The sequence below is a fragment of the Lichenostomus cassidix genome, chromosome 2 (assembly GCF_008360975.1).
Source record: "Lichenostomus cassidix isolate B80296 chromosome 2, HeHo_3.0, whole genome shotgun sequence".
NCBI lineage: Eukaryota > Metazoa > Chordata > Aves > Passeriformes > Meliphagidae > Lichenostomus > Lichenostomus cassidix.
The window spans coordinates 81,666,628-81,690,961 of record NC_139482.1 but is presented as its reverse complement, the minus strand read 5'-3'; the positions used below and the strand labels follow the sequence as shown (position 1 = coordinate 81,690,961).

At 41.3% G+C, this 24,334-nt stretch overlaps 1 protein-coding gene across 4 annotated transcripts in view; it reads left to right on the top strand.

Moving 5' to 3' along the window:
- Nucleotides 1-4,433: 4,433 nt before the first annotated feature.
- TENT4A (terminal nucleotidyltransferase 4A) overlaps nucleotides 4,434-24,334 on the top strand; it is a 59,517-nt gene continuing 39,616 nt past the window's right edge. For 2 of the 4 annotated variants that reach the window (XM_085052171.1, XM_085052168.1), the window contains exons 1-5: nucleotides 4,435-5,666; nucleotides 19,585-19,708; nucleotides 21,138-21,184; nucleotides 22,109-22,229; nucleotides 23,745-23,852. In XM_085052171.1, coding sequence (XP_084908297.1) covers nucleotides 4,849-5,666; nucleotides 19,585-19,708; nucleotides 21,138-21,184; nucleotides 22,109-22,229; nucleotides 23,745-23,852 — 1,218 coding nt within the window. In that variant the 5' untranslated portion in view covers nucleotides 4,435-4,848. Of the gene's footprint in view, nucleotides 5,667-19,584; nucleotides 19,709-21,137; nucleotides 21,185-22,108; nucleotides 22,230-23,744; nucleotides 23,853-24,334 lie in introns of all 4 variants that reach the window. The other 2 variants (XM_085052169.1, XM_085052170.1) reach the window with 2 other exon arrangements.

Sequence of the window (24,334 nt, the reverse complement as noted above, 5' to 3'; positions counted from 1 at the left end):
CCTGTTCAGGATTACTCATGCCAGGCTTTCTTTAATGGGAGACACAAGACATTTTGAAGAAGGTAAAAGCCTGTATTTCCAGAGGACAGACCAAAAGAATGCCCCAAATCCTACCTTGTAAGAACCAGAAGCTTATGTCCTGGATTTCTACTTGTCTCCCTATTGTGATCAGTGACATTTGAGACATGAAAATTGTATCTCCTCTCCCATTCAGGAATGTATTTACTGAAAACAAAAAAGTGATGATAGCTAAGCTAAGGAAACTGTCTCCCTGTTACCTCCTCCCCAACACTATCTTCTGGTGACTAGCACACTCTGAAGGTCACTTGTCAGAGATGCACCTCCTTTGGTGGGAGAGCCTTTCTGTCACACCCCCATCCAGCCTGAGACCTTGACTTGTTTAGTTCTTTCCTCTTCCCGCCTTCATCAGCCACAAATGTGGTCAGCCATCCTGCTGAGCCCTACCTGCTGTGCCTTCTCCATCAATCCCAGCACAGAATCACAGAATATTCTGAGTTGGAAGGGACCCACAAGGACCATTGAGTCCAGGTCCCAAGTGAATGGCTCTGGGCCACAAAGGCAACAAAGAAGATCAGAGCTGATGAACATGAAAGAGGTGATGCAAAAGAGGCTTGCAGTGTGATTGTGGCAAGAATCAAGGTCATATGGGTCAAAATCCAAATGCCATATCCAGTCTTTCCTTAAACACCTCTAGGAATGGTGACTCTACCACCTCCCTGGACAGCCCATTACAATGTCTTGTCAACCTTTCTGTGAAAAAATTCCTCCTAATGTCCAACCTAAACCTCCCCTGGTGCAGATTGAAGCTGTATCCTCTCATCTTGTCACTGGTTGCCTGGGAGAAGAGACCAACCCTCATCTGGCTACAACCTCCTTTCAGGCAGTTGTAGAGAGCGATAAAGTCACCCCTGAGCCTCCTTTTCTCCAGGCTAAACAACCCCAGCTCCCTCAGCCATTCCTCATGGAATTTGTGCTCCAGACCCTTCATCAGTTTTGCTGCCTTTTTCTGGATGCACTCCAGCATCCCAATGTCCTTCCTGAACTGAGGGGCTCAGAACTGGACACAGGATTCCAGGTGCAGCCTCACCAATGCCAAGTATAGGGGGAGAGTTTCCATGACCTGCATCCTCACAAATTCAACAATGGGAAAGAAACTTTATCAAAAAGAAAGGAAATTTTTCTGATGATCCAAACTGTATTTGACTTTCAAACATTCCAAGAATCTTACCTTCAGTGTGGAGCTTCATTAAGTAAAGGAGAGCTGAATTAAAACCCACCAGACTTTTAGAAAAAATAATCCTTGCAAAGGAAGTTCTCACTTGCTACTTTTAGAATGAAATTCTCACTTTAAGCAGACAAGATTAGAAGCACGCTTTATTTAGATTTCTCACTGGAGAGGCTAGAAACAGGAGAATAAAAGCTGATGTTAGAAGATGATAATTTTTCTTGTCTGTGTGCCACAACAGACCATTGGGTATTATGTCTTCATACTGTACCCATTTATGTAGGAAACATGTAGTACCTCCTTTTCTGCACAGATATTTTGTTGATGTGCCACAAGCTTTGACAAACCACCATAAGATAGATTAATTAATTGGCATATTATCAAATTATTGCTTACAGATTTCTCAGAGATTTCCTTCTTCCCCAAGTTCTTAAAATGTGGACCTTTGAATACATTGTGCCCACCCATCCATCCCATGTTGTCTATTACACTTACATGGTATTTGCTGTTTTGAACCCATATAAAGAACTGACAAAGCACTACCGTAGCTTCAGAAATTCTGTCTAACACAGCTTAAGCTGGTGAGAGACAACTCTCTCTTTAGCTACTTCAGGAAATAGCCTAGCCTTTTCCAAGACAGTGTTGAGAATGGTGAGATGCTTTTGAGTTAGTGCCTCCTACAAGACAGTGGTCTCTACCGTTAGACCTCAAAATGAAGTTGGAAATAATTTTAGCTGAGTGGGAAATCAGGCCCTCTTGAAAATGCTGACTTTTAAAAGATGGCAGCAGGGTAGAGAAGCAAATAAAGAAAACAGGTAATGAAACTGCTGAGCTTGGAAAGCTTCCCATAAGATTGGCCATTGCATCTTTTTGGCTTCCCCGTCCACCTCTTTGAGCAACCTGGTCCAGTGGAAGGTGTCCCTGCCTATGGCAGGAGGGTTGGAACTAGGTGATCTTAAAAGTTCCTTTCAATTCAAACCACTTTGTGATTCTATGACCCTATGAGAACACTAATCAGTATTCCTTTATTTTAAGATATTTAACTCAGCAACTTGAAGATGTGATCTTCACTGGATGTATGAAAAGTCAGAACATGGAACTGAAAAGGCTGAGATCTGGGTTCTATAGCTGCCTCAGCCTTCTCAGTACTTCACAGTCAGCCTACAAAGTAACTCTTCCAACCGCTGGCACACCACACCAGCTAAGCTTGCCAAAATACTGCCGATCCTCACCTCTCCTTGCTGTACTCAGGCCATCACAGAGGAAAGAATGCAAAGTATTCAGGGCAAAAATAAGAAAGAAACAGCGTAATTCTCAGGTTTATTTCTTATGGCATTTATAGAAAAAGAACAGAGCTGAGGGGCCTGTTTATTTGTTTTCTTTCAAGTTCAGTTAAAACCAAACCAAAACAATCCAAAATCCTTTGGATGATGAACCATAAAACCAAGGACTGCTATCAGTAACTCAAGCTGAAATCTCTGCTGAAGATCTGAATATTTCATTGACCATGCAGGTTAGAAGGGTGCTTTGATTTCATCACATGGAAATTGTGGTGAACATACTTCTATATGAGACATAATTAATAGCTCCTTCATGTGGTTTGGTCTTGGTTAGTTTATTGTGTACTTTTATGTGTACTTTGGCTGTTAGTCCTGAGAATGGGCCTATTCCTTAACAAATCCAAATTAGTGACCTGCTTTTTCTAAATGACTTCCGATAATAAACATTAGGCTGTCACCCTCATATCAGCTGCCCTTGGTCTGAAGTTTGAAGATATAGTTAGAGAATACAACTGCATCAAATACAACTGCCCTCTGCTAACTAATGACAATCTTGTTCTCTTATCCTCTCTCTACCCCCTCCTCAGTGCCAGCTTTGATCACAAAGTAAGCTAATTCAAAATGAACTGCTGAAAACTATTACTTTTCTCCCAAGTGCAGTCTTCTCTGAATTAACAAGTTAAATTGGCTCACTGATCAATATCAGGGATTCTGCAAAGAAGCAGGGAAAGGAATTAGCAGGATTATGGAGAGTGGGACCTCTCCTCACCTTCTGTGGCAGCTGTATCACTCAAGATGTACCACACACCTGCATTGGAGGGCTATTCTAACTACGATTCCCTGATAGTATTTGTCTTTATGTACGTACAACCCTTCTCTGTGCCATTCTGCAGTCAGGTTAAAGGCTCTCTTGAATGGTCTGAAGAGTCCTGCACCGCTGGAGTTTCTGGGGGTACCCTGGGAAGGGACACTTTATCCATATGCATGCTGAAGCTGCTCAAGGAATAGGCCAAATCACTGGATTACAAAGAGAACTGTTATGGACATCATCTGGGAGGCTGGCTGTTAAAGCCCATCTTTAGATCATGGCATACCTGTGTCTGGTTCCGTTCCAATAGCAGTATGCATTTTACTCAGTGTTCACTGCACATGAGACCCATCCATTAGAGACACCCTTTGGAACAGGCACTGTCACCCTGAGACTCAAGCCCCCTTCCTTTGGTTATGGAACTGAATGGTGCTTGGATGCATCACCCGGGCCTCCCCTTTCCCGCAGTGAGTGAGTGGCCTTGCTCAGCCCCACACTCTCTGCCCCTCAGCCTCCCCAGAAAAGTCTGCCTGCACTTGCTTCCCCTCTGAATTTGTCCCCAAAACGCACCCTTTTATTTTTGTGGGAACTGGGCTACACTTCTCCAAAGGGACGAGCTGCAGCAGCGTTTGTGAGAAATCCACCGCAGGGCTGCGGCTGTGCCAGCCACTCACAGAGATGAAGGCAAGGCAGGTGAGAGAGGACCTCATCCCTGTAAGTACCTGAAGGAAAGGTGTCAACAGGATGGAGCCAGGCTTTTCTCGGTGCTGCTAAGCAATAGGACAAGAAGCAAAGGGAAGCAATTGATGCAAAGGATGTTCCACCTCAACACGAGGAAGAACTTCTTCCCTGTGCGAGTGAGCACACACAGAACAGGTTGCCCAGAGAGGTTGTCAAGTCTCCCTCACTGGAGATATTAAAGAACTGTTTGGATGCAATCAAGTGTTATGTGCTCTGGGATTACTCTGCTTGAGCAGGAAGGTTGAACCACTGCTCTCCCTCCCAGCCTGCCCCATTCAGCGACTGCGGGAGTTAGGGAGCTGCCGGCAGCCCGCCCCGCCGAGGCTGAGGCACGGCCACCCCGCTCCGCGCCGGCGCAGGCGGGCGAGCGCCGGGCGGGGGAGCATTCCCAGCTCCCTTCTCCCTCCCGCTTCCCGCGCATGTGCGGTTGCCAGGGCGGCCGTCTCCGGTGAAGGTTTAAAATCTGCGGGACATGCGCAGTGCCGGTTCTGGCCCTGGCGAGGGGGACACGCCACATTGGAACGGCGAGCGGAGCGCTCCGGGCACCGCCGGGTACAGTTTGCGCCGCCTCCGCTTCCTGCCGAGCCGCGCTCGCCTCGCCCGGCTCTGCCTCCGGCCGCCCTGCCGCCCTCCCCGCGACACATGCCGCTGCTGCCGGGCCGCTCCTAGCGCCGCTGCCGGGCCGAGCGAGCGAGGGAGCGGGCGGTGAGCGGGCGGCGGCGCGGCGCTCTGGCCGGGCGGTGAGGGACGGCGGCGGCGGCGGGCGGGCGTGGATGGATCCCCGCGTGGCCTGGATCCAGCCCGAGCAGAAAGGACCCGCGAATGCGCTGTGGATGCAGATCTGGGAGACCTCGCAGGGCGTGGGGGGCCGGGGCGGCGCCAGCTTCCCGCACTACCTCTGCCTCAACTCCCCGGCGCTGGACTCTGCCGCCTCTCCGCCCCGCGGGCACGGCTGCGTGCGGCTCGGGGCGCCCGGCGCCTGCTGCTCCTCCTCTTCGCCGCCTTCGCCTTCGCCTTCCCCGCCGGCCCTGCTGACCGGACTGGTGCCCGGTGTCCCTGCCGGCCCCGCGGCGGTGAACGGCGGAGGCGGTGAGGGAGGGCGGCGGCTGCAGAAGTCGCCTTCCGTGTCTTCCTCGTCCTCCTGCTCGTCGGTGGAGTCCGGCACCGAGAGCCCCGGCTTCTCCTCCTCGGGATCGTGCAGCGGCGGCGGAGGCGGCGGCTCCTCCTCTTCCTCCGGCGGCCCCCGGGCGGTGGCGGTGGCTCCTCCCGGGCTGCTGGGCAGCGGGGCCGGACCCGGGGAGTTTTTTAACTTCCACGAGAACAAAGTGAACGCTGTGAATGGGCACCACCAGCCGCCGCACCTGGCGCGCAGCCCGCACCCGCCGCCGGCGTCTCCCCAGCAGCACCAGTACCACCCGGGCCGCAGGAAACGGGAGAATAAAGCCAGCACCTATGGCATGAATTACCTGCTCTCCGGCAGCCGCGGCGTCGCCATCAACTCCCCCCACCAGCAGCGGCAGCCGCCTCAGCCAGCGCTGCAGAGCCCCGGCACCCCTTGGAAGACCAGGAAATACAGCCCGGGCGTGCAAGGGTGAGCAGCCGGGGTCCCGGGGGCTGCTGCAGCCCCAGAGAGAAGGGGGGCCTCGGCCGCCTCTTCTGCGGCCCCTCCGGGCAGTGGGACGGTGGGTTGGGATGACACGAACTCCTGTGGAGCCCGGCCTCAGCAGGGAGGCCGATGGTAGGGGATGGCGGGGCACAAACCCGTGCCCTTATATAAATCACCTTGGTCTGTGCCGGCAGGGTGGCTCCTGGCCGAAGCAGCGATTCATACGGGGCCAGCGAACCCTTAGATACAGGGAATTAGGCCTTAGCTTGTAGGTTGAGAGGTGAAGTTGTCAGGCCATTATCAGAGGTCACCTACAATAATAAAGCAAGGATCGGTGGAGGATGCTTGTCAGAGCTACCAGGTGTTAATTCAGATTGTAAAGGGGAAGTGGAATGCTTCCGTTCAGAAGAACTCAAAGAAAAACCTTGTGCTAATTTTTAAATGCCTCTGCTTAGGCTGCAGCAAGCTGGTTAGCTTGGGGAGTGTTAGGAACATCACTTGAAAGGGAGGTGCCGAGTTCTGTCTGAAATAGGCATGAAAGTCAGTGTGGTTTTAGAACATTTCTCTGAAGTGCATTTTAGCTCTAGGATAGGTTGAGCCAGCCAACACCTGTACAGAAATCTTGTCTTTTTGAAGAGAACACTTTTATGAAGCTTACGCTATCTTGAAAGCCATACCTTCTCATCTAAATGGGTAGTTAGTAAGGCCGAGTAATCAGTTTGATTTGATTGACATGGAGAAGGGACTAAAATTGAACTAAGCATGTCTGGGATGCAGTATGAGGTTGTTGTATTTCACCTGTCAAATTTCATTTAATCAAGAGGAAATGTTACTTTCTAAAGTTAAGGTTATTGTATTCCTGGAAAACATGCTAGCTAGCTGCATTGAATGACTGTAGCAGACTTCTTATGTCACTTCAAAAATAGTTTCTTGGAACATCCTAACATCAAGACCTTTGCATGCCTGTGGAGTAGGGGTGCTGCATATTTGCAGAGGGGAAATAGCTAAAGATAACTGGGCACCCTTTCAGAGCTGGGGATTTTTAATTGAGAGATTGAACTTAAGGAAAGTGTCTTCCTTTTCTCTTGTGTAGTACTGTCAGGTGCTGAGTATGTTAAAAGTTATTCAGAAGTATTAGAAGATATTTTTAAAGGTCTGTTTTTGCAAACCATAAGCTCTTCTGGGAAGGACAAAACTTGTGACTACTGCTTTTTGATTTCAGACTGACACTGAAAATAAAAATTTGTTACAGGAAGCTACGATTTGATCTTTAAGAGGTGTCTTGCACTAGGAGCTTTGAGTCCTATACTAAGAAGTTCGTATTTCTGAAGTTCCAATAGTATCTTTAAAATAGTGTGCAGTTTTTGTTTTTTCATCGAGATGTGGTAGAGCACTGAGTTAACCTTTTTATTTAGCTGTTTAATTCAAGTCAGTGTGAGGCAGATCTCCAGGCAGGTGGAGAAAGGAGCAGCCTGAATTTACCCAGCAGGTCTATGGCAAATGGCAAACCTGTGAATCAAATCCAGGCATTACAAGTTCTGTCCTGTAGCTGTTACGCAGAACCACTTATGCCATTCACATACCTTTATTTTTCATTGTTTGTCTTCCTGTTTTCTTTTGGCTTTCCTTTAACAGTGGCTATGCCACTCTTCAAGTATGAGTTTATAGAGAATCTATACTCAAGAAAATAATTTAGCTGAGATTCAGTTGCACTATTCAGTTCCATAATGCAGGTAGTTCTTTTGCTGATACATTAAAGATATTTTTCGCTAAATATCTTTGAAAGTGGAAGTTGTGTTTCCTGATCAGCTGCCAAGGATCTGTATTACAAAAGTGAGACCTGATTCTGGGAGTTACCAGTAACTACAGCATGTGTGGTCCTGTAGTTCCAGAGCTTTCCTTAAAGTTGCAGGGAACTAATGAGTGCTGAAGGAGAGCATGAATCTTGAAACCATAGACCTAAATATGACAAGCAGTTTCTACCTTGAGTTCTGTTACCCAGGGTGAATCTTGGACAAGTGTGTATTCTTAAACAGTTTTCTGTTTAGTGTTAGTAATTTTTATGAAGTGCTTGCATGATTGAGGTAAGAATACTGTTACTGATGGAGTGGATTTAGGTATCTAGCTCCAGCAGTAATTCCTGTTTAGTGGCGAGCTTATCTTTACCCTGAAACCTGGCTGGTGTGTTATCTGGCAATTCAAATAAAAATGCGCTGAAAAGGCTGGGATGGGGACAGATCCCTACAGGAGTTTTCTGTGGATCCCTTATGTTCCTTTAGTTGCCTGCTGTTCCCTGGAACTGTCAGCCAGGTCCTGAAGTATCACTTTGATAACTTATCATCTGTTGACACTATCTTCAGTGTTGCCATACTGATATAGGCAACTGTTGAAAAATGAAAATGAAAAACTGCTGAAAATCTTCAGCTGCAGTCTGGTTTGGGCATTGATCATGGGAAGAAGGACTTGATCATAGCTGCTCTTATGCTTACCCTGTACATGAATGGTAGAGCTTACTCTGCTGTGAATATTGTTCGTAAAAGAATGTTTTTCTACAACGTGCTGAAATTTCCAAGTGATATGCAGTGGCTCACAGTGTAACTGTATTATCTTTAGGTAACTGAGTAAGAAGGGTAATCTCTGTTAGCCCTCTCCCAGGCTGCAGTAGTACTTCTTATGAATTGCCTGCGTGCTTTGAAACAGTACTGTGCTCTCTCTGCTTTCTCATTCAGAGCTGAAGATGGTCTGTAGCACTGCAAGTCATTGTTTTTCACACTGCTCATAGTCAGTGGCTTTGTGATGGTAGGTGTGGTGGTGTTTAGGAATACTGTATGTTATAAAAGCTGTGTTTTCCTCTGTTTTATATACAGCATTCCTTTTTTTCCACTGGACTCATGCTTTCACCACTTTGATAGCAGCATGACAATCCTTGTAAAGGAAATTTTTCTCATAAAACACAAGTATGAATAGCTGTGCTTGATTAGATTTCATCCTAAAGCTGTGCTTTCGGATACCCTAGATTGTCCCATGTTACACTTTTACAGAACTTTGTAAGGTAAGGAGTGAGGAGATTGAAGCCATATTTATTCCAGTGCTTCAGCAGAGTGATTAATATCGCAACAGCGTAAATTCCTATATGCCTGGATTTAGTTTAGGACTACAGATGACAAAATGATTGGTTTCAGATGCAAGGCACAGAAGTGTCCTTTAATATTATGAGGTTAATTCAAACTGTGTGACTTATTTTCAGAACTACATGTTATTTCTTGGTACTGTAAAGTATCCTCTTGTGTGAATTAAAACTACATCTTGCCTCTTAGGATGTGCATTCTTTGTTCAGCAAATACCTTCTGTTTTTGTAAAGTCAGTATCTTAAATGTATCTGAGTAATTTAAGCATCCAGAGAGCTTAAAAGTGCTTGAATATTATTTCAAATAATAAGCTATTCTAAACTTTTTGCTAAGGACTCAACTGCTTTTGTTTGAATGCACAGCTGATACAGTGCTTTCTCTGAAGATGTAGCTAATAGCTTTTGAATAGTATCAAATCACATCAGATATAATTAGTTTGCTTCTTAATATGGATTTAACAACGTAAGTAAAGATTTAAGGCATTTTTAATAATGACTCTGTTCTGCTTCATACTTTCAACTAAGTGTTCAGTCTAATTGTAGATGTTGAATGAACATCTAGTGCTGAAATACCTAGCATATCTGCTTGGCACATTACAGTGCTGTGCAGAAACAACAGAACTGGCTTGTTGAGGATTAGTTTGGATACCAGAACCGTTATGATACATTGGAATGGTGCTGTGCCTGGACTAATTAGTGTTGCATAGTGTCTGATGACTTCCTGCATTCACTTTTCCCCCCATATAGCTGTTGCTTTTAACTCTCCGTTGATAATGACACACAAGTTCTGCTGTAGAGTACAAGAGCACCAAGACCTCCACATTTCCTTAGGCTGATCCAGGCCTAAGGATCCAGGCCAGCATTCCCTGATGGCCACAGCAGGTACCTGGGTAGAGTTCTTATAAGCAAAGTGAGCTTATGACAATGCTTTCCCGGAAGATTTGCTTCAGTGGTCACCAGCTTGCAGCTGAATGATACCGTGTACAAAAAGGGATGTCCAGAGATATGGTGGTGCTCCTATATGCTAAGCCTGTATTAGGTCGTCTTTATTTCTTCACCTGTATGCAGTGGTTTTAATTCCAGACTGACAGGGTTTTTTTCATTTTTGACATATTTCAGAACTTTGACTAAGATAAACTTAATTACTGTTTAGTGCAATGCACTATGAAAAATCCATTGCATTCAGGACTGTGCATAGCTCCAGCTGCATGTTTATCAGTCCTTGCTTCTTATTATCCTGCTGTCAGAGTTGTCAGATACAAATTAATGTGTGGGGATGCCACATTGTCAGCCCCTTCTGCAAGTTTTGTTTTCTTCTACTTCGAGCTGAAAGAATGTAGACTTTGGAAATGCTGTGAAGCCTTTACTGTCTGCACTGAGATGTCCAGCTCTTGTAGGGCTTTAAGGGCTTCCCAAAGGTGGTTATTCTTAACTCCTCCATGTACTTGACAGTGCTGTCTTGCTCCAACACACTTTTTAGTAAAGAGTCAATACAGTGGGCTGTGCTTCATCCACACTGCTGTTCAATCCTTGCTGTCTGCTATCTGTGGTGTTAAGTGTAGTGGAGGTATTAACGTGGGCAGCAGGTTGTGCTGGCATCGTACACTCAGTTCTTGGTTTGCTTGCCTATAGGGTCAGGGTAGAACTAGGCAGTAAATGCTGGAGTGTACGCCAGGAGAAGTGTGGAAGTAGTTGCCTGTTAGTCATAGTAAACTTCTGGAGAGCATTAGGATGTAGTTGAATGGATTGTTTCCATGCCTAAAGGCTGGTATGAAGGAAAGTTCCAGGGTAGCTGCTGGATCAATTGTCAAAAGAACAGAACATCTCTTTATTTCCGGTGGTCAAGTAAGTTGCCTTGGTGAAGCACAAAGTTTCCGTGCAAAGTGGATACCAGCGTAGAGACTGATGCTTTGGGGAGTGGAATGAAAGGAGTGTTGTCGGTGATGGATAGAGGTACTGAGCGTGGTTCATGCAAAGTCCGTTTTCTTTTTATACTGTTACATACTATAGCTTAGCCGTTACAAGAACTTTGGTTTCCTGGGTTACATGTTTTACTTTTCTTAATGGCTACTGATCACCGTCATCTCGCTTAACCTCTTCTATAAACTACTTATGCATAAGGTAAACGCAGACTTGTCTTACTCGTTGTCTCAGCCCCCGCTAAGGGCGATTCAGCTTATCTCTCTTAATGTTTCACATTAACTGGTAACAAAAGATCTCTGTAGCTGCCGGACCCCGCACCTCCACCCTGAACTCCCGCAGAATATTTTGGCAGCGGTAGGCTCAAGAGTCACTAGAGGTACTAGAGGTCAGAGAGGCTGAGCTACAGTAGTAAAACATGAGAAGGCCTTGCTTGACAGGTGTTCACATCTGTGTGTAAAGGAGAATGGGACATGTTTGGAGCAGTTTAATTCTGGCATCAGCTTCATGGTGCTTTTGCCAGTTGTTAGGCTTTGGCAGTAGAGACAGTTGGCACCAAGAACATCAACAGCTGTACTTGGTGAGACTGTTAGAGGCCAATGCTAAATATTGGGAAAAGGATATATTAACGAGAGCTTGGGGTGATATTTCCTGGAAGCATCTCCCAGCTTTAAATTGTCTATGGTTCTTGGACTACCTGGACTATAGGCAGTGCATTATTGTGCTTATTGTAGATTTTGCATGTGAATTTGTCTTGATCTTCTATGATCTTCTGGGATCAGCAATCACCTGTGGGAAGATGTTCCTCAGAGAAGCTATGCATTATGTAAAGGGTTTTTTTTCATTTATTTTCTTTTTTCGTGAGGCAGTCACTAGGGTTGTAGGGGCTGCCAATTGCAGGTCTGTGCATTACAGAGGCAGACCATGAGTGCACTTTGCAGGGGACTTGTAAAAGAGTGGTGGGGGGGAAAGGTTGAATGACCTGACAGTTGTTTGTTTTCTAGTCTGTTTAATCATTCCTTGTATTGAAACTGTTTCTTGCCTCTAGATGTTTATCTCCTCTGTATGCTTTTCAGTCCTGTTTTATCCTTGGGACTCATGTGAACCAGACCTGTGTGTGATAGTGTCACAATATTCCTGCGTCTTGGGCTATCTTGTTCTATCTTGTACTTTGTCTCCCGATTGGGGAGACATGGGACTTGCCTGTCGTTTTTCTTTTTGGGGCTTCACAAGTGATCTTCCTTTAATATGGAAACTAAGAGTTCCAGCTGCTTGTTTCCTGTTTAAAACAATTCTTTATCTATCTGAAGGGTCTTTCCCCTCATCTCATGTCAGCTTAGTTTCTTCATAAGCCTGCATAAGGCCATGTGGGGCCATTGTCAAGTGCTGTTTGGAAATCCAAGAAAATAACATTTCCCTTTGTGGTTCACTGATTCTTTCAAGTAGTTCTGAATGTTTTTTGTTTTGTTTTTTTTTAGACACTACTTCCATTTATGATAGTTATGTTAGCATCTTGATACTGTTGTAGCTATTCACTTGTTGCATTGATTCTACTTTAGGCTTCTTTGGCTATTTTTAATGTCAAAGCTAATCCTTTTAAATTAAAAAACAAGATAGCTACTTACTGTTCTCATACAAATGCAGTATCAAGTGCGTGTGACTTTTGGTGAATACCAGTCACCAGGAATAGGTTTTGCTGTGAAGTATTTTCTATGAAAAAGTTGGTTTGGGATAAGTTTTCCCTTTATAATTGTGGATCAGGGAAATCTGAGGAATTAAAAAAAATAAAATACTAGCTTCTCTACGTATCATACATTGGGATCACTTTCTCTGTACTGATCACTTAATTCACTTAGCAGAAGCAGGTTTTTGGGCTCTTGAACTAGTTTAGCCTTTCTCAGTCATAGCTTTGCATCTCGTTAAGTTGTACCTCATAATCGTTTTTGATACCCTTAATCTTCCAATCCTCTTTTCCTGCTTTGTGCATGACTTCAGGGTTTCTGAAGACCTCTCCTGATGGAATCCTGTGACAAGGTGGTAAAACCTCTTTTTTTCCACCTAAAACCTGATTAGTGATGCACACTAAACAACCAGTGTGATCTCTTTAAAAGTCTCTGAAAGACGTTGTTCTCTTGGTTATGATCTTAAAGGAGCTTCCTTTTTTAAATGGCAAAGTGCAGCAGTACTTAAATCCAGAAAAGACTTTTCTAGCTTTTGCCTTGCAGAGATGCTGACTTCGAATGTGAAGGGTTTGCTGCCAGTAGTGCTTTGATGAGTGCATTTTGAATTAGAGTCTGCTGCTCAGGATTATGTCAAGAGTTGCTTTTTTCTAATGTTTTGGTGGCTAACCTGGTGTAATGAGCACCTGATCTACATGGGCATAATTAGTCTTTCATCACTAATGTGTTTCTGCTGTTGCAGTCTGACTTGCCTGGGATGTTAATCGCTTGCTATCTTTGGGCATTCGGAAAATAATGGTATTAAGGCAGGAATTTCGGGGTTTAGTGGTTCTATTTATTGGCATAGCAAGCTTGCTGGTTCTGTCCCAAGGTTTAACATATGGCATTCTCCTTCACTGGTGCAACAAAATGATTGTGATGTTTTCTTGGTGGTGTAGGGAAGTCCATCAGTCGAAGTCAGGAGTAATGTACTTCAGAAGTTTACGTAGTGGATCTGCTTTGCCATATATTAAATTGGAGATGCACATCTGCTTATTTTTTAAATTTTTTATAATGCAGCTTTTGCAAAGTACATCTGGCCATTTATAAGGTAATTGGTTGAGTTTTATTGGATTGACATACTTTGCAAAAATAGATTAGTTTCTGATTCTTTTTAAAAATGCAGACAAATTCTGTTACTTAGGTCGGGAAATTTGCAGTGTAAATCAATCCAACAGACTTAGTTTCTTGAGCGCATCAACTGTCAAGGTGTTCCTAGGAGGTAAAAGATAATTGGCAAGAAACTTGGTATAAAGTTAAGATGGACTCTGATTTGCATTGCTGTGGGGCAAAGAGAAAGCTTAAGAAATAAGAACAATATGATCTCTTGTGTAAAAGGCACAATATATTTTATAAACTACTCTTTGTTCTGTGGATGAGAACAAAAGTACTTTTTTTCTTCCATCCTCTTCTTCGTAGCTAACTTGTGAAGAAAGCTCAATTCTTACTTGAGTTTAGTATTTAGGTTACCTAAAACATTTCACAGCTCTGATTCATAAGTTCTATACAGTTGAGATTTTTTTTCATTCTGCCAGTCTTTGGAGTTTGCTGCCTTCTATACAATTACAGTGACAAAGATAATTGCTGTCTGAATAACATAGTAAATGAGACTGATTTGGTTCAGTACAGTCTGTGAGTGTAGCACTGTTCTCATCTGTAAGCTTAGAACATTGCATAGGGCATAAGAGTTGTACTGCCTAAGCCTTACTGGTGTTGAGGAGGACTAATATACAAAGGTAAAAGCATCTGATGAATGTTTTGAGTGGGAGTCGGAAGAGAAGAATTGTAGCTCAGCTCTTCTTGGTCATAGTTGTATTTCAGCCCCTTTTGCAGTTGTCTTAAGCTTAGATCATACTGGGAAAAGTCTGTCTCAGAATATATTACTGTTTTCACTCATACATATATGTATTCTCCTTTATTTCACTGAATTGTGTTCCTTAGTTTTAGACTGTAAGACCACTTTCAACTATTGAATGCATTTGATTGTTGTGTGTGAGATTTCACCTGCATTTCCATGATAATGCAATTGTGCTTTGCTCTAGTCATAGGTGAAGGTACAGTTCAACAGCTTTCCAAAATATGTGCAGTGCTGTGCCTTTCACCATTTAGTCTTGAGACAATGAAGTCCTCACGCATGTTTTGGAGTTCATCCTTCATTGAAGGAATGTATTGTATGACTTGTAACCTTGATTTCAACAAAGATTCTTTTGAGATCCTGCCTATACTTCCCCATTTCTTTACTGCCCTTTTCTACAATCCCCTAGTGTTAGATCCCCATGCTTTAACTGTGGCATTTGTGCTTTCCTTTTATAAAGATTTTTGGATGATGTGTTAGACTTCAGTTAGGAAAAACATTCACTCTAGTAAGTAAAGGATGTTTTTAAAAAGCATTATTTGTTCGACGTAAAAGATGCAGTCATATTTCTGTCTGTTCCTTTAGAATAATGTGCTTAGTAGCATAGTCATGTTGAAAAGGAACTAGATGCCTACTTGAGTGAACAAACTCTCTGTAGCTTTTCATTTACCTTCTAGTTTGTTGATGATGTTTGAGAAATTCATTTCGCTGCATTGAAGTTAGCCCTTGAAGTAATAAGTTAATCTCATGTATAATATTTGCGGTAAATGAGTAAAGTGGATGATCTCCTTTCTTAAAAACTTGCCTTTAAGCAAAAACATTGCAAAAGTCTGAGAACATCACCTGAGTGTTATTTTAACTTGGAGACTAGAAATGTGTCTGCCTTTTCTAAAACAGTAAAAGGGGTAATTTTTTGATAAACAGATGATGTTAATTCTGTTGCATAGTTCAGCCTGTAAGCAGCAGATGCTTGCTGTGCTTAGCAGTAATAGCATCAGTGAACGGTAGGTTCCTCCAGGCTGTTGAAATTAGCAACCTGAATAGTGTAACAAGTACAAGTAGCCTCTTTCTGCATCCCTGCATTCTAATCTTTGCCATCTTATATTAAGTAAGAGTACAGTTATAGCTCACCAACAAGTTTCTTTCCCAGTATTTATATAAATACATAAGACTGTCTTGAGAAAAAGTTGATTACAAGGCTTGCATTTGCTAGTAAAGTAATACAATAGGCATCTTAAAATTTTATAAGAGATAGCTAGGTGCTGTGATGCTGTTGGGAGTCCACATTCTCTAAGAAGCAAATTGAGAAGGTTGACTTGTGCTATATGTTGAAGGAAGTTCTATGAAAAAGTTAGGATGTGACTTGTATCTGCATGTACACCATGTGCTTCAAATGGAAATTGTGTTCCTAATGCTTAAAATACTGTCACAGTCCTGGCTTAAGAAGTGCTTATGAAAATCATAGAGCCTGTGTGGACAAAATACTAATGTAAAAGCTATCCCTGTATTGGCTGGCTGAGTATTCCACTGTTACCTGTTTTTTTCAGACACCGCAGTATTCCTTCAGCTAGTAGAGGAGTTACTCTGGCATTAGTCCTGAACTGCATACAGGATCTTGTTTTATATACTTAAGAGCTGGGTTTTTCTTGTGACTGTGTTTCAGTAACCTTGTCTGAGCAAAGATGTTTACAAAAATGCGAAGTTCTGTAACATACAATTTTAAAAAAGCATCTCTGTTTTGAGACACTTCTTCAGGTGAAAACCAAAAGGTAAAATGTTACAGTGGTTGTGTTGTCATATGCAGACTGTGAGTATAGCATTGATTCTAATCCAGAAGGACGTAGACCAAGCAGACGATCTCTAAGAAGCAGAAACTGTTGAATTAACGAAAACTGGAGAGAGCAAACAAAAGAGAAGTCTGTTGAGACAGAGAGTTGAGAAATGGTTTGCTAAATGCAATGAGACCTGAAAGTCTTTCACATTGAAAGCAAGAAACTTGCCAGAGTCAATAGGGCTCATGGAGAGACATGAAAGGCCCCTGGGGGAAGGCAGATCAAGAACTAAGTGAACTAATTGCGTTGCTTTCTGTCATAGGACTTAAGACACTTCTCACCAGAACTTTCTCTGACTCCAGGCAAGTGTAATTTTAAATTTCAACAGGAGTTTAAATCGAGTCAGCAGAATGGTACCTGTTGTACCCCCATGTCTTGTGGTATATGCTGAAGAATTTCAGAGGAGTTAGCCGTGGGTATGTCTTGAACTCTCAATGAGCTTTGATTATCTGGCCCTTGGTTGTTGTCCTGTGCAGACTGAAGCATTAAACTAAGTACTGCATTGCCAGTGCAGAGTAGGAAATATGAACCTTTCTTCATATTAAAAAGCAGATCAGGGAAAGAAATGTAGACTCCTGATGAGTGATATTCTTCTGAGTCTTTCATGACATGGTTAACAATTGTGACAGTGTTAATCATCTGAAGAGAAGCTCAGTGACGAATCAAAGTGAGAGAGTACTTGTGTGTTGGCTATTTTTCTGAGCTCAGTGATGCACTGGGGCTGCTTTTGAAAGACTCTGCTGTGTATGGTAGAGGTTGTGATGCATATGGGGATGGAGACCCCTTTTTTCCCCTCCTTCCTTAACACAGGATGGCTACTGTAAATGCATTTTTTCCAGAAATACCTGGATCTCCTGGAATGGTTGGATGGGGCTGATACCATAACAAAACAGAACTTGTTGTATGAGCAAATGTAAAGAAAGGGTGTAGTGCATGTTTTGATAAAAGTAGTTGTGTTTCACAGGTCTCATTTTCTTGAAGGATTCATTGTTAATCCATATTCCTGTGTTCAGTTTGATAACACAACTGCTGGATTTTTTTCAGAAGAATGTTTGAGATTCTTTTTGAAGACTACAAATCAAACATTTGCAGGTTTGCTGGGCTAGCTGCGTACAAGTAGCCAAAGGAAGGAATAAATTATTTACTTTACAATAAGGGAAGGTTACAAATAGAGTTACTCAAGGCTGTTGCTCAATGTATTCATAAATACCTGGGGGGAAGAAATGAGTGAGAAAAGGATAGAAAGGATAATAGAAAGCTAGAGCTGACTGCAGACAGACGCAGTGGGAGTTTATTGTTCATTAGGTTATAAAATTGTTGGTAAAATTAAATTCTAGTAAATACAGAATCACGACTCAAGAAAAATAACTTAGGCTGAGTATACCCAGTGGGTGGGCTTTGTGTTAGTGGTTTTGTTCAGAAAATGCCTTGAAGCTCCTTCATAGTGGTCTCTTAAAGAGCAGCTGTGTGCTCAGATACCCTCAAGTAGCAGCAATATTCATAAGTGTAGGGACAATAAAATGGAAACAGGTGTGTGTCCTGGACTGAATGGCAGGATTACATGGTGACTCTGTGTGTATTTCTGCCCACCTGTCAGAGAATGTGCAAATTGAAAACAAGCTGAGGAAGGTTAGTAGTGATCAAACTTTGGGCTTTCTCTTGTTTAAGGAGACAGAAACCAATGAGGATTAGTAGCTTGGAAAACATCTGGTGAATAGAGACAAATGGATATGAATCAAGAGCCTGAGAAGTCTTATGTTTTGAGATGAAGTGCCAGTAACAACTTCTTTTGCCCCAAGAAAAAGCATAAGATAAAATCATTACAAGGCAGCAGTTTAAAATAAAGCACACTTAATTCTGTTGCATACTTAAATTCTCATGGAATACCATGAATAACAAAGCAGAAATGGACTAAAAGACCTGGAAAAATCTATGGAAGAAAAGTCCTTTGAGCTAATATGCGTCATGGTTGGGATTCACCCCAAAAGTATGCTAAAGGAAATTACTGGAGACTTGGGAAGGATGGCTGCCCCTTTGCTTTACCTGCTTTTCCTTACTTTCACCCCATATCTGCCTACTACAGATTATTATAGGCAGGAGAATGGGAAGTCTTTAGTTTGGCCCCACTGCTGTTAGGGTATTCAAGTATTTTATTTATTGGTCTTTTTGTCTTTGAAAGGTAGGAAAAAAGCATACTTTGTATAAACAAAACCAAATACAAGCATGTTAGTTTGCATTTTCTGTCTTGCTCTAAAAGTTTGGATTCCAGTAGATTAATCAGCAAATTGAAATGTTAGTTAAATCTGCTGTGTAGTTAAATGTTCAGTTTTGGGTCCAGGCTCAGTTGAAGATAAGAGAAAATGCAAAGTAATTCTAAATATGTGTGCTTTTTGGAAATAACTTTGTGCTTTGCTGCTAAAATCTCTTCGTGCGTGAAGAGGAATACTGAGACTTAAAAATTAGGCATGTTGTCTCTTGGAGGTTATCTGCTAGCAAGGGAATTACCTAGTAAAAATGAATTGTAAAAGTCTCAGATGAACAGTTGAGTTCTACTAGAGTTGTATTAAATTTTCCTTTTGGAACGCTAAGCATATAAACTATAGACTGATTTTTGGGTTTAGGATAGTATTTGGATTTCACTACAGTGTTGACTAGAAACCTTTTGTGAGTTAGACAGAAATCTTAGAAATATGTCAACAGCGAAAAGATGTTTTGGAAAAAAGTCACAGCAGTAGTTATTTGCATTTTTTGTTTGGCATGGCTTGATGCTTTTCCATTGAAGGCAGACATGACATTCACCTGAAAACTCAAATTTGGCAGCAAGAGTTCTGTAGTATTGGTAGATGTGAAACAAAAGGGCTTAATAGGTGTATAAGGTTACAGTGTCAGAACTCCTCATATAACACTGGTATAAAAATACTTTACACTTGAAAATATATTTAACATTTCTCACTGAGTTCAGTTGGAAGGTCACTTTCTATATGAATTAATAGCTAATGAAGGGCTTGAGTGTCAAAGGAACCTCCATTTGTCAAAGTGGACATTTTCACATGAAGAAATACTCAAATGTCCTTTTTATTGTCCTCTGCAAAAATTCGTTAATGCCAGTAGCCTGTTTGCATTCTGTGTAAGCTGCCACATACACAGAAGTAAGAACTGCTGGAAGAATAAGCCTGCTTGAAGACTTCAGTTGATCTTGTGTTGCTTCACTTTTGCATAATTTTGTAGTTTGAGTCAGCTTTGATTTTAAAGAAAGTAATCATTGAGAATCAGGAATTGGATTTGGCCTTCACTGTTGAGCCAGTAAGAAATTTAGTAAATGTCTACTAGAGTTTGTGTTCTGAGCTCTTTGGTTAAAGAAAGATATTAAATAAATCCTATAGCCTGTTTCTGGTAAAATTTATTGTAATAGCTAAATTGTCACTATAACTCATTCTACTTTCTCCATTAGATTACATGAAGAAATAATTGACTTCTATGACTTCATGTCCCCTCGTCCTGAAGAAGCAGCTATGAGAAGAGAAGTGGTAAAAAGAATAGAAACAGTCATCAAAGATCTTTGGCCTACAGCTGATGTGAGTGTAACTTAAGTTGTGATTTGATTCTTTAGTAAATTGTAGAGCTTGGTTCACTTATTCTTGCTATTGTCTGTCTTTATTTTAGAAATGAACAGGTAACTCTTCAAGCTTAAGGCAATTGATTTAAATCACAGCTCTTGCAGTACTTGGAAATTTATTTTAAAAAGTGGGGAAATTTCAAACCTAGATTCTGGGTTAATAAATGCTACTGAATAGTTTTTTTCATTTTGAGAGCTGGGAATGTGAAGAATTGTCAGCTTTTAGTAGTGCATTTCTTAAAGTAAGAGCTTATTATATTTGTCTCTGTACAATTTAATTTTGACTATTAAAGTGAGACAGACTAACTATATATCCATTTCTGCTAGGAGTCCTGTCTCTGTGGATGTTTGTAATTGAGCAATTAAATGCAGATTTTATTTTTTGTACTCCTCATGAATTTGACATTTGGGGAATTATTTTAGCCCCACTGTTGTGGGAAAATTGCACTCCCTGAGATACCTTGCAATCTAAGGTTGTGTACCTTCAAACACTTTGTTACCCAATGAATAAGTTTGCTCATCCAAAAAGAGTGTATTGTGAACCTGTGCAATTACCAGATTGTAGCATTGCTGTTAACAACCAGAAGAGTGTTTGAGACCACTGTGATTTCATAGCCTTCCATGGCAGAGAGTGAAGGCTCAGGCCAACACTGAGCTGAAAATACAGTAAAGCTCATCTACTTCATCCTCACTCATGTCTTTCCTTCATATGAGTAAGAATTTTCTACCTTGTGGAAATTGATATAAACACTGAAAAGGCCCTGTGTTGCCCAGGAGAGAACTAAGTGAGCTTGTAAATTGGGCTCTGCTGTATCAGAGAGGGAAGAACATCTCAATTCTTTAGATGGGAAGCTCGCTGAAAGTATTTGATGTATCCTATGGCTGTATCTTCATCATGCCTTCTTTTCCACACGCTAGACACCTGCTGCTACTTCATAGTCATTCTTAACAGTAAAATCTGGGGTATTTATATTTATCTGAATTGTATGTTTAGATGTACTTGCTGGTTTTTAAACCTAAAAGTTTGGAAAAATTTTTCCCTTAAAGTCTTTCAATTTCAGTAAACCTGTCCTCTAAGGAAAGGAAGGAGCAGGAGGGAAGGAAATAGATAAAAGCTTGTATGTCTGTCAAACTGGAAATAAATAGTGAAAATAATTTGCCTTAATTTATTCTCTGCTAGCTGGATTAGTAGTTATTTCATGCTAAAAAAGCCCAATTTCCTCTAGAGCTGCTTCTGTAAGAAAAAAATGTGTTTGTACAGAGAGTATATAGTAACTTTTTAAATTGGCTACATCCTTAACAAGTTGAGAAAAATTTTAAGTTTTGTGAAAGTAAAAGGAAGTGAACATTCATAATTGCAAGATATTTTCCTGCTGTGTTCTTTTCAGGTCCAGATATTTGGCAGCTTTAGTACAGGGCTTTATCTTCCAACTAGGTAAGTAATAGTTTACTCTTATATAGCAATTTGTCTTCTTTTAGTGAAGTGGTAAATTTCAAAGAGGAGTTTAGACTGGAATGTGAAAACCTCTCAAACTTTGAGTAAAACTTTAATATTTCATGTGACAAAAGGAAGACCTTTTGAACTTCAAGATTTGCAATAAGTATTTGATGTGTCATCTTACTGCTCTGTTCTGCTTATTGACCCTTTGGGGAATTATCTTTCTTTCCTTGTGTTTTGGGTTAGTCTGGCTTTTTAAAAAAATATATGGTGAAACTGAATGTTTAGTATTTCCCTTGTAAAGATTGTGTTTGTTTAATAAGATGAATTTCTGAGAATGTGTCACTTAGCACAGAATTACTGTGTGAAGTCAAAAGGGTCATCACAGTGCTATATTCCCATCTTTTTGGAGCGCAAAATGTCTTACTTAATTTGGCATTTTATATCACTTTATGGTTCAATTGGATGTGGAAACCTTTGTCGCTCTGTCTTAAAGACAATATTGTCTTTACATCAATTAAATTTTCAGTAGGAAGGCCCTGGAAATTTCATTTCTATGAATAGCAATCACTGATAAAATTGTTTGGATTATTAAAATGCATGTCAACATGAGTAAATAGATGAGGGATAGAATTGCGCTTTGGAAGTCAGAGGGGAGGGAGCATGAAAGGTGGAAGGGAAAGGAGCTCAAAGAACTTGTCAGAGTACTGGAAGTAAGAAGCTAGAATGCTGCTTTGGGTCCTGAAGCACCACGGACTTTCTTGCTTAATGTTCCTAGGAGAATCTTATTGGGGACCTGCATTGCAAGCTGCAAAATTATCACCTTGTACAACTTGTAATATGTAGAATGCCAATTTTACCTTTTTTTTGGTAGTGTATTATGCTTTAGACTTGATTTCATGTTCTCTTCTTTTTGTCTAGTGATATTGATCTAGTTGTTTTTGGGAAATGGGAGCGACCCCCTTTACAGCTGCTGGAGCAAGCACTAAGAAAACACAATGTGGCTGAGCCATATTCCATTAAAGTACTTGACAAAGCTACGGTAAGTAATAGCTTTGAAATACTGAACTGAAAAACTGAGACTCCTTAGCTTGTTGGTGATAAATAGTGTTCTTAATTTATGAAGCAAATAATGTTGTCTTAATCTCTCTGTGCAAGATTTCATAAGAATCTGTATGTGCTTAGCAATAGCATGGAATCTTTTACACAGACATAGGTAATTTTGTGCTATGTTTGCTGAAGGGCATACTTTATACTTGGGTTGTCAGTAAAGATCTGAAAGTTAGTATTTGCAAAATAGACAGTAAAATAAGTTAACTATTTGCATGATGTTTTTCCACTGACTGTTGAGGGGAATTTGTTTAGCCAGGGGCCAGGAACTAGAGCTGTCTAGCTTTCAACACAGTTTTCAGGTTGTCTTGTTTCTGATGGCATAGTGGTGTTCCAAACCTAACGTCAGGTTTTCCCTTCCAAAATAAATTACTTGGGAGCTTTATTTTGTTTGTGACACTGATGTGTATTATCTCCTGCATCTGTCTTGTAAGCCTGAATCATGTTAAATATGTTAATGCATGAGAATTTTATATTACTGGGCAAGTGATGTTTTCTCCAGGGGACTAAGGTGAGTATTCCAAACTTCTGTTAGCAAGCTTCTGTTTTGTGGTCTCTAAAACAGGTTTCCTCTCTTAGGTTCATAATATTCCTGTGGCTTTCATTAGAGTAGCAGTATATAACAGTAGCTTTAGTAGTCTTTGGTTTACCTGAGAATTAATGGGATTTTCAGAATCTGTATTAGCAGTTAATGATGGAGAATGGCACTAGGCTAGGTTTACAATTCTACCCTTTCTTATTTTATTTCTTCTGATGTTGTTATAAAATGGTGTTCTACTTCTCCACTTTCTTGTTTTCCATTTCATATTAAAAATATGAGGAGTTCAATTTAAAATAAATCTTATCAGCTGAAGTTTAGGTTATGATTGTAAGATGCTTTTGGAGGGGCGTTGCCTTCCAGGTGGTGTGAAGCTGAACTATGTATTCAGTCATGTTATAATAATTTATTCCTACCATATTGCTGCAGCTGCTTTGCTTTGTCTTCTGGCTTTCATTTGACTCTACATTGAACCAGTTCATCTTGATAAACCAACAGGCATTACTTTCTGCTAGGCTGATTTTCTGTCAGTTTAGCAAGTGAAAGGTGCAGTGCTGGGTCAGAGGAATGCAGTTCCCACAGGTTATGAGATTAGAAGATCTCCTATTACCTGGAATGAGTAATTAAATTAAGCAAATTAAGTTGTCGTATGTAACTGCCTTCTGCAGCTATGAAGGCAGATAGCTAATGTCTATGGGAGAGTGCAACAGTGATCTTAACTTAATGTGGTTGTACATTAATCACCTCCCTAGGAAGCATTCACTTGACAGCTTGGGATTGTTGCCTTCTCTCAGACAGACTTGATAGTTGCATTCGTTTGGACTGCTTGTATCCGTGTCTGGAGTAAGATAGGGAATAGCAGTTGTGTTGTATTTCTGGGGATTCATACTCTCGTCTTAATCTTTTCAGGTACCAATAATAAAACTTACTGACCAGGAGACAGAAGTGAAAGTTGACATCAGTTTTAATGTAGAAACTGGTGTGAAGGCAGCTCGATTTATCAAGGAATACATGAAGGTATCAGCCATATAGTGATTGTTATGCTACTTGCTAAGGATGTGCTAGATGCTTAGCTAACCTTTTTTGGTATGGATTAAAAATTTATTGCTGAAGACTATTTTCCTTAATACCAATTAAACATGGATGCTTTAATTTATTATCTACTGGTGTCCATTCTGTGTTCCCTTTAAATGCTAGGTGTTTGCGTGAATAAGCCTGTACACTGTGAAAGGACTTCTACAGTCATGTCTTGATCTGCAGATAGGTACTATGCTTCTAAAGCAAGTGTCTTTTCAGGTTTTGCTTACCTTGAATTTAAGTGATGCTGCATTATGAATACTGTCTTGCTAAACTGTTAAACAATTCTGTAGCTGCACACTTAAAAGTTTCCTTTTACACTCTGTAGTAAAAGTACTATCTAGAGTGAAAGCTTTGACTATAGTAAGTGACACTGGCATTCAAAGAAGGATATAAAAATCTTACTGTTTGGGTGGGAAATA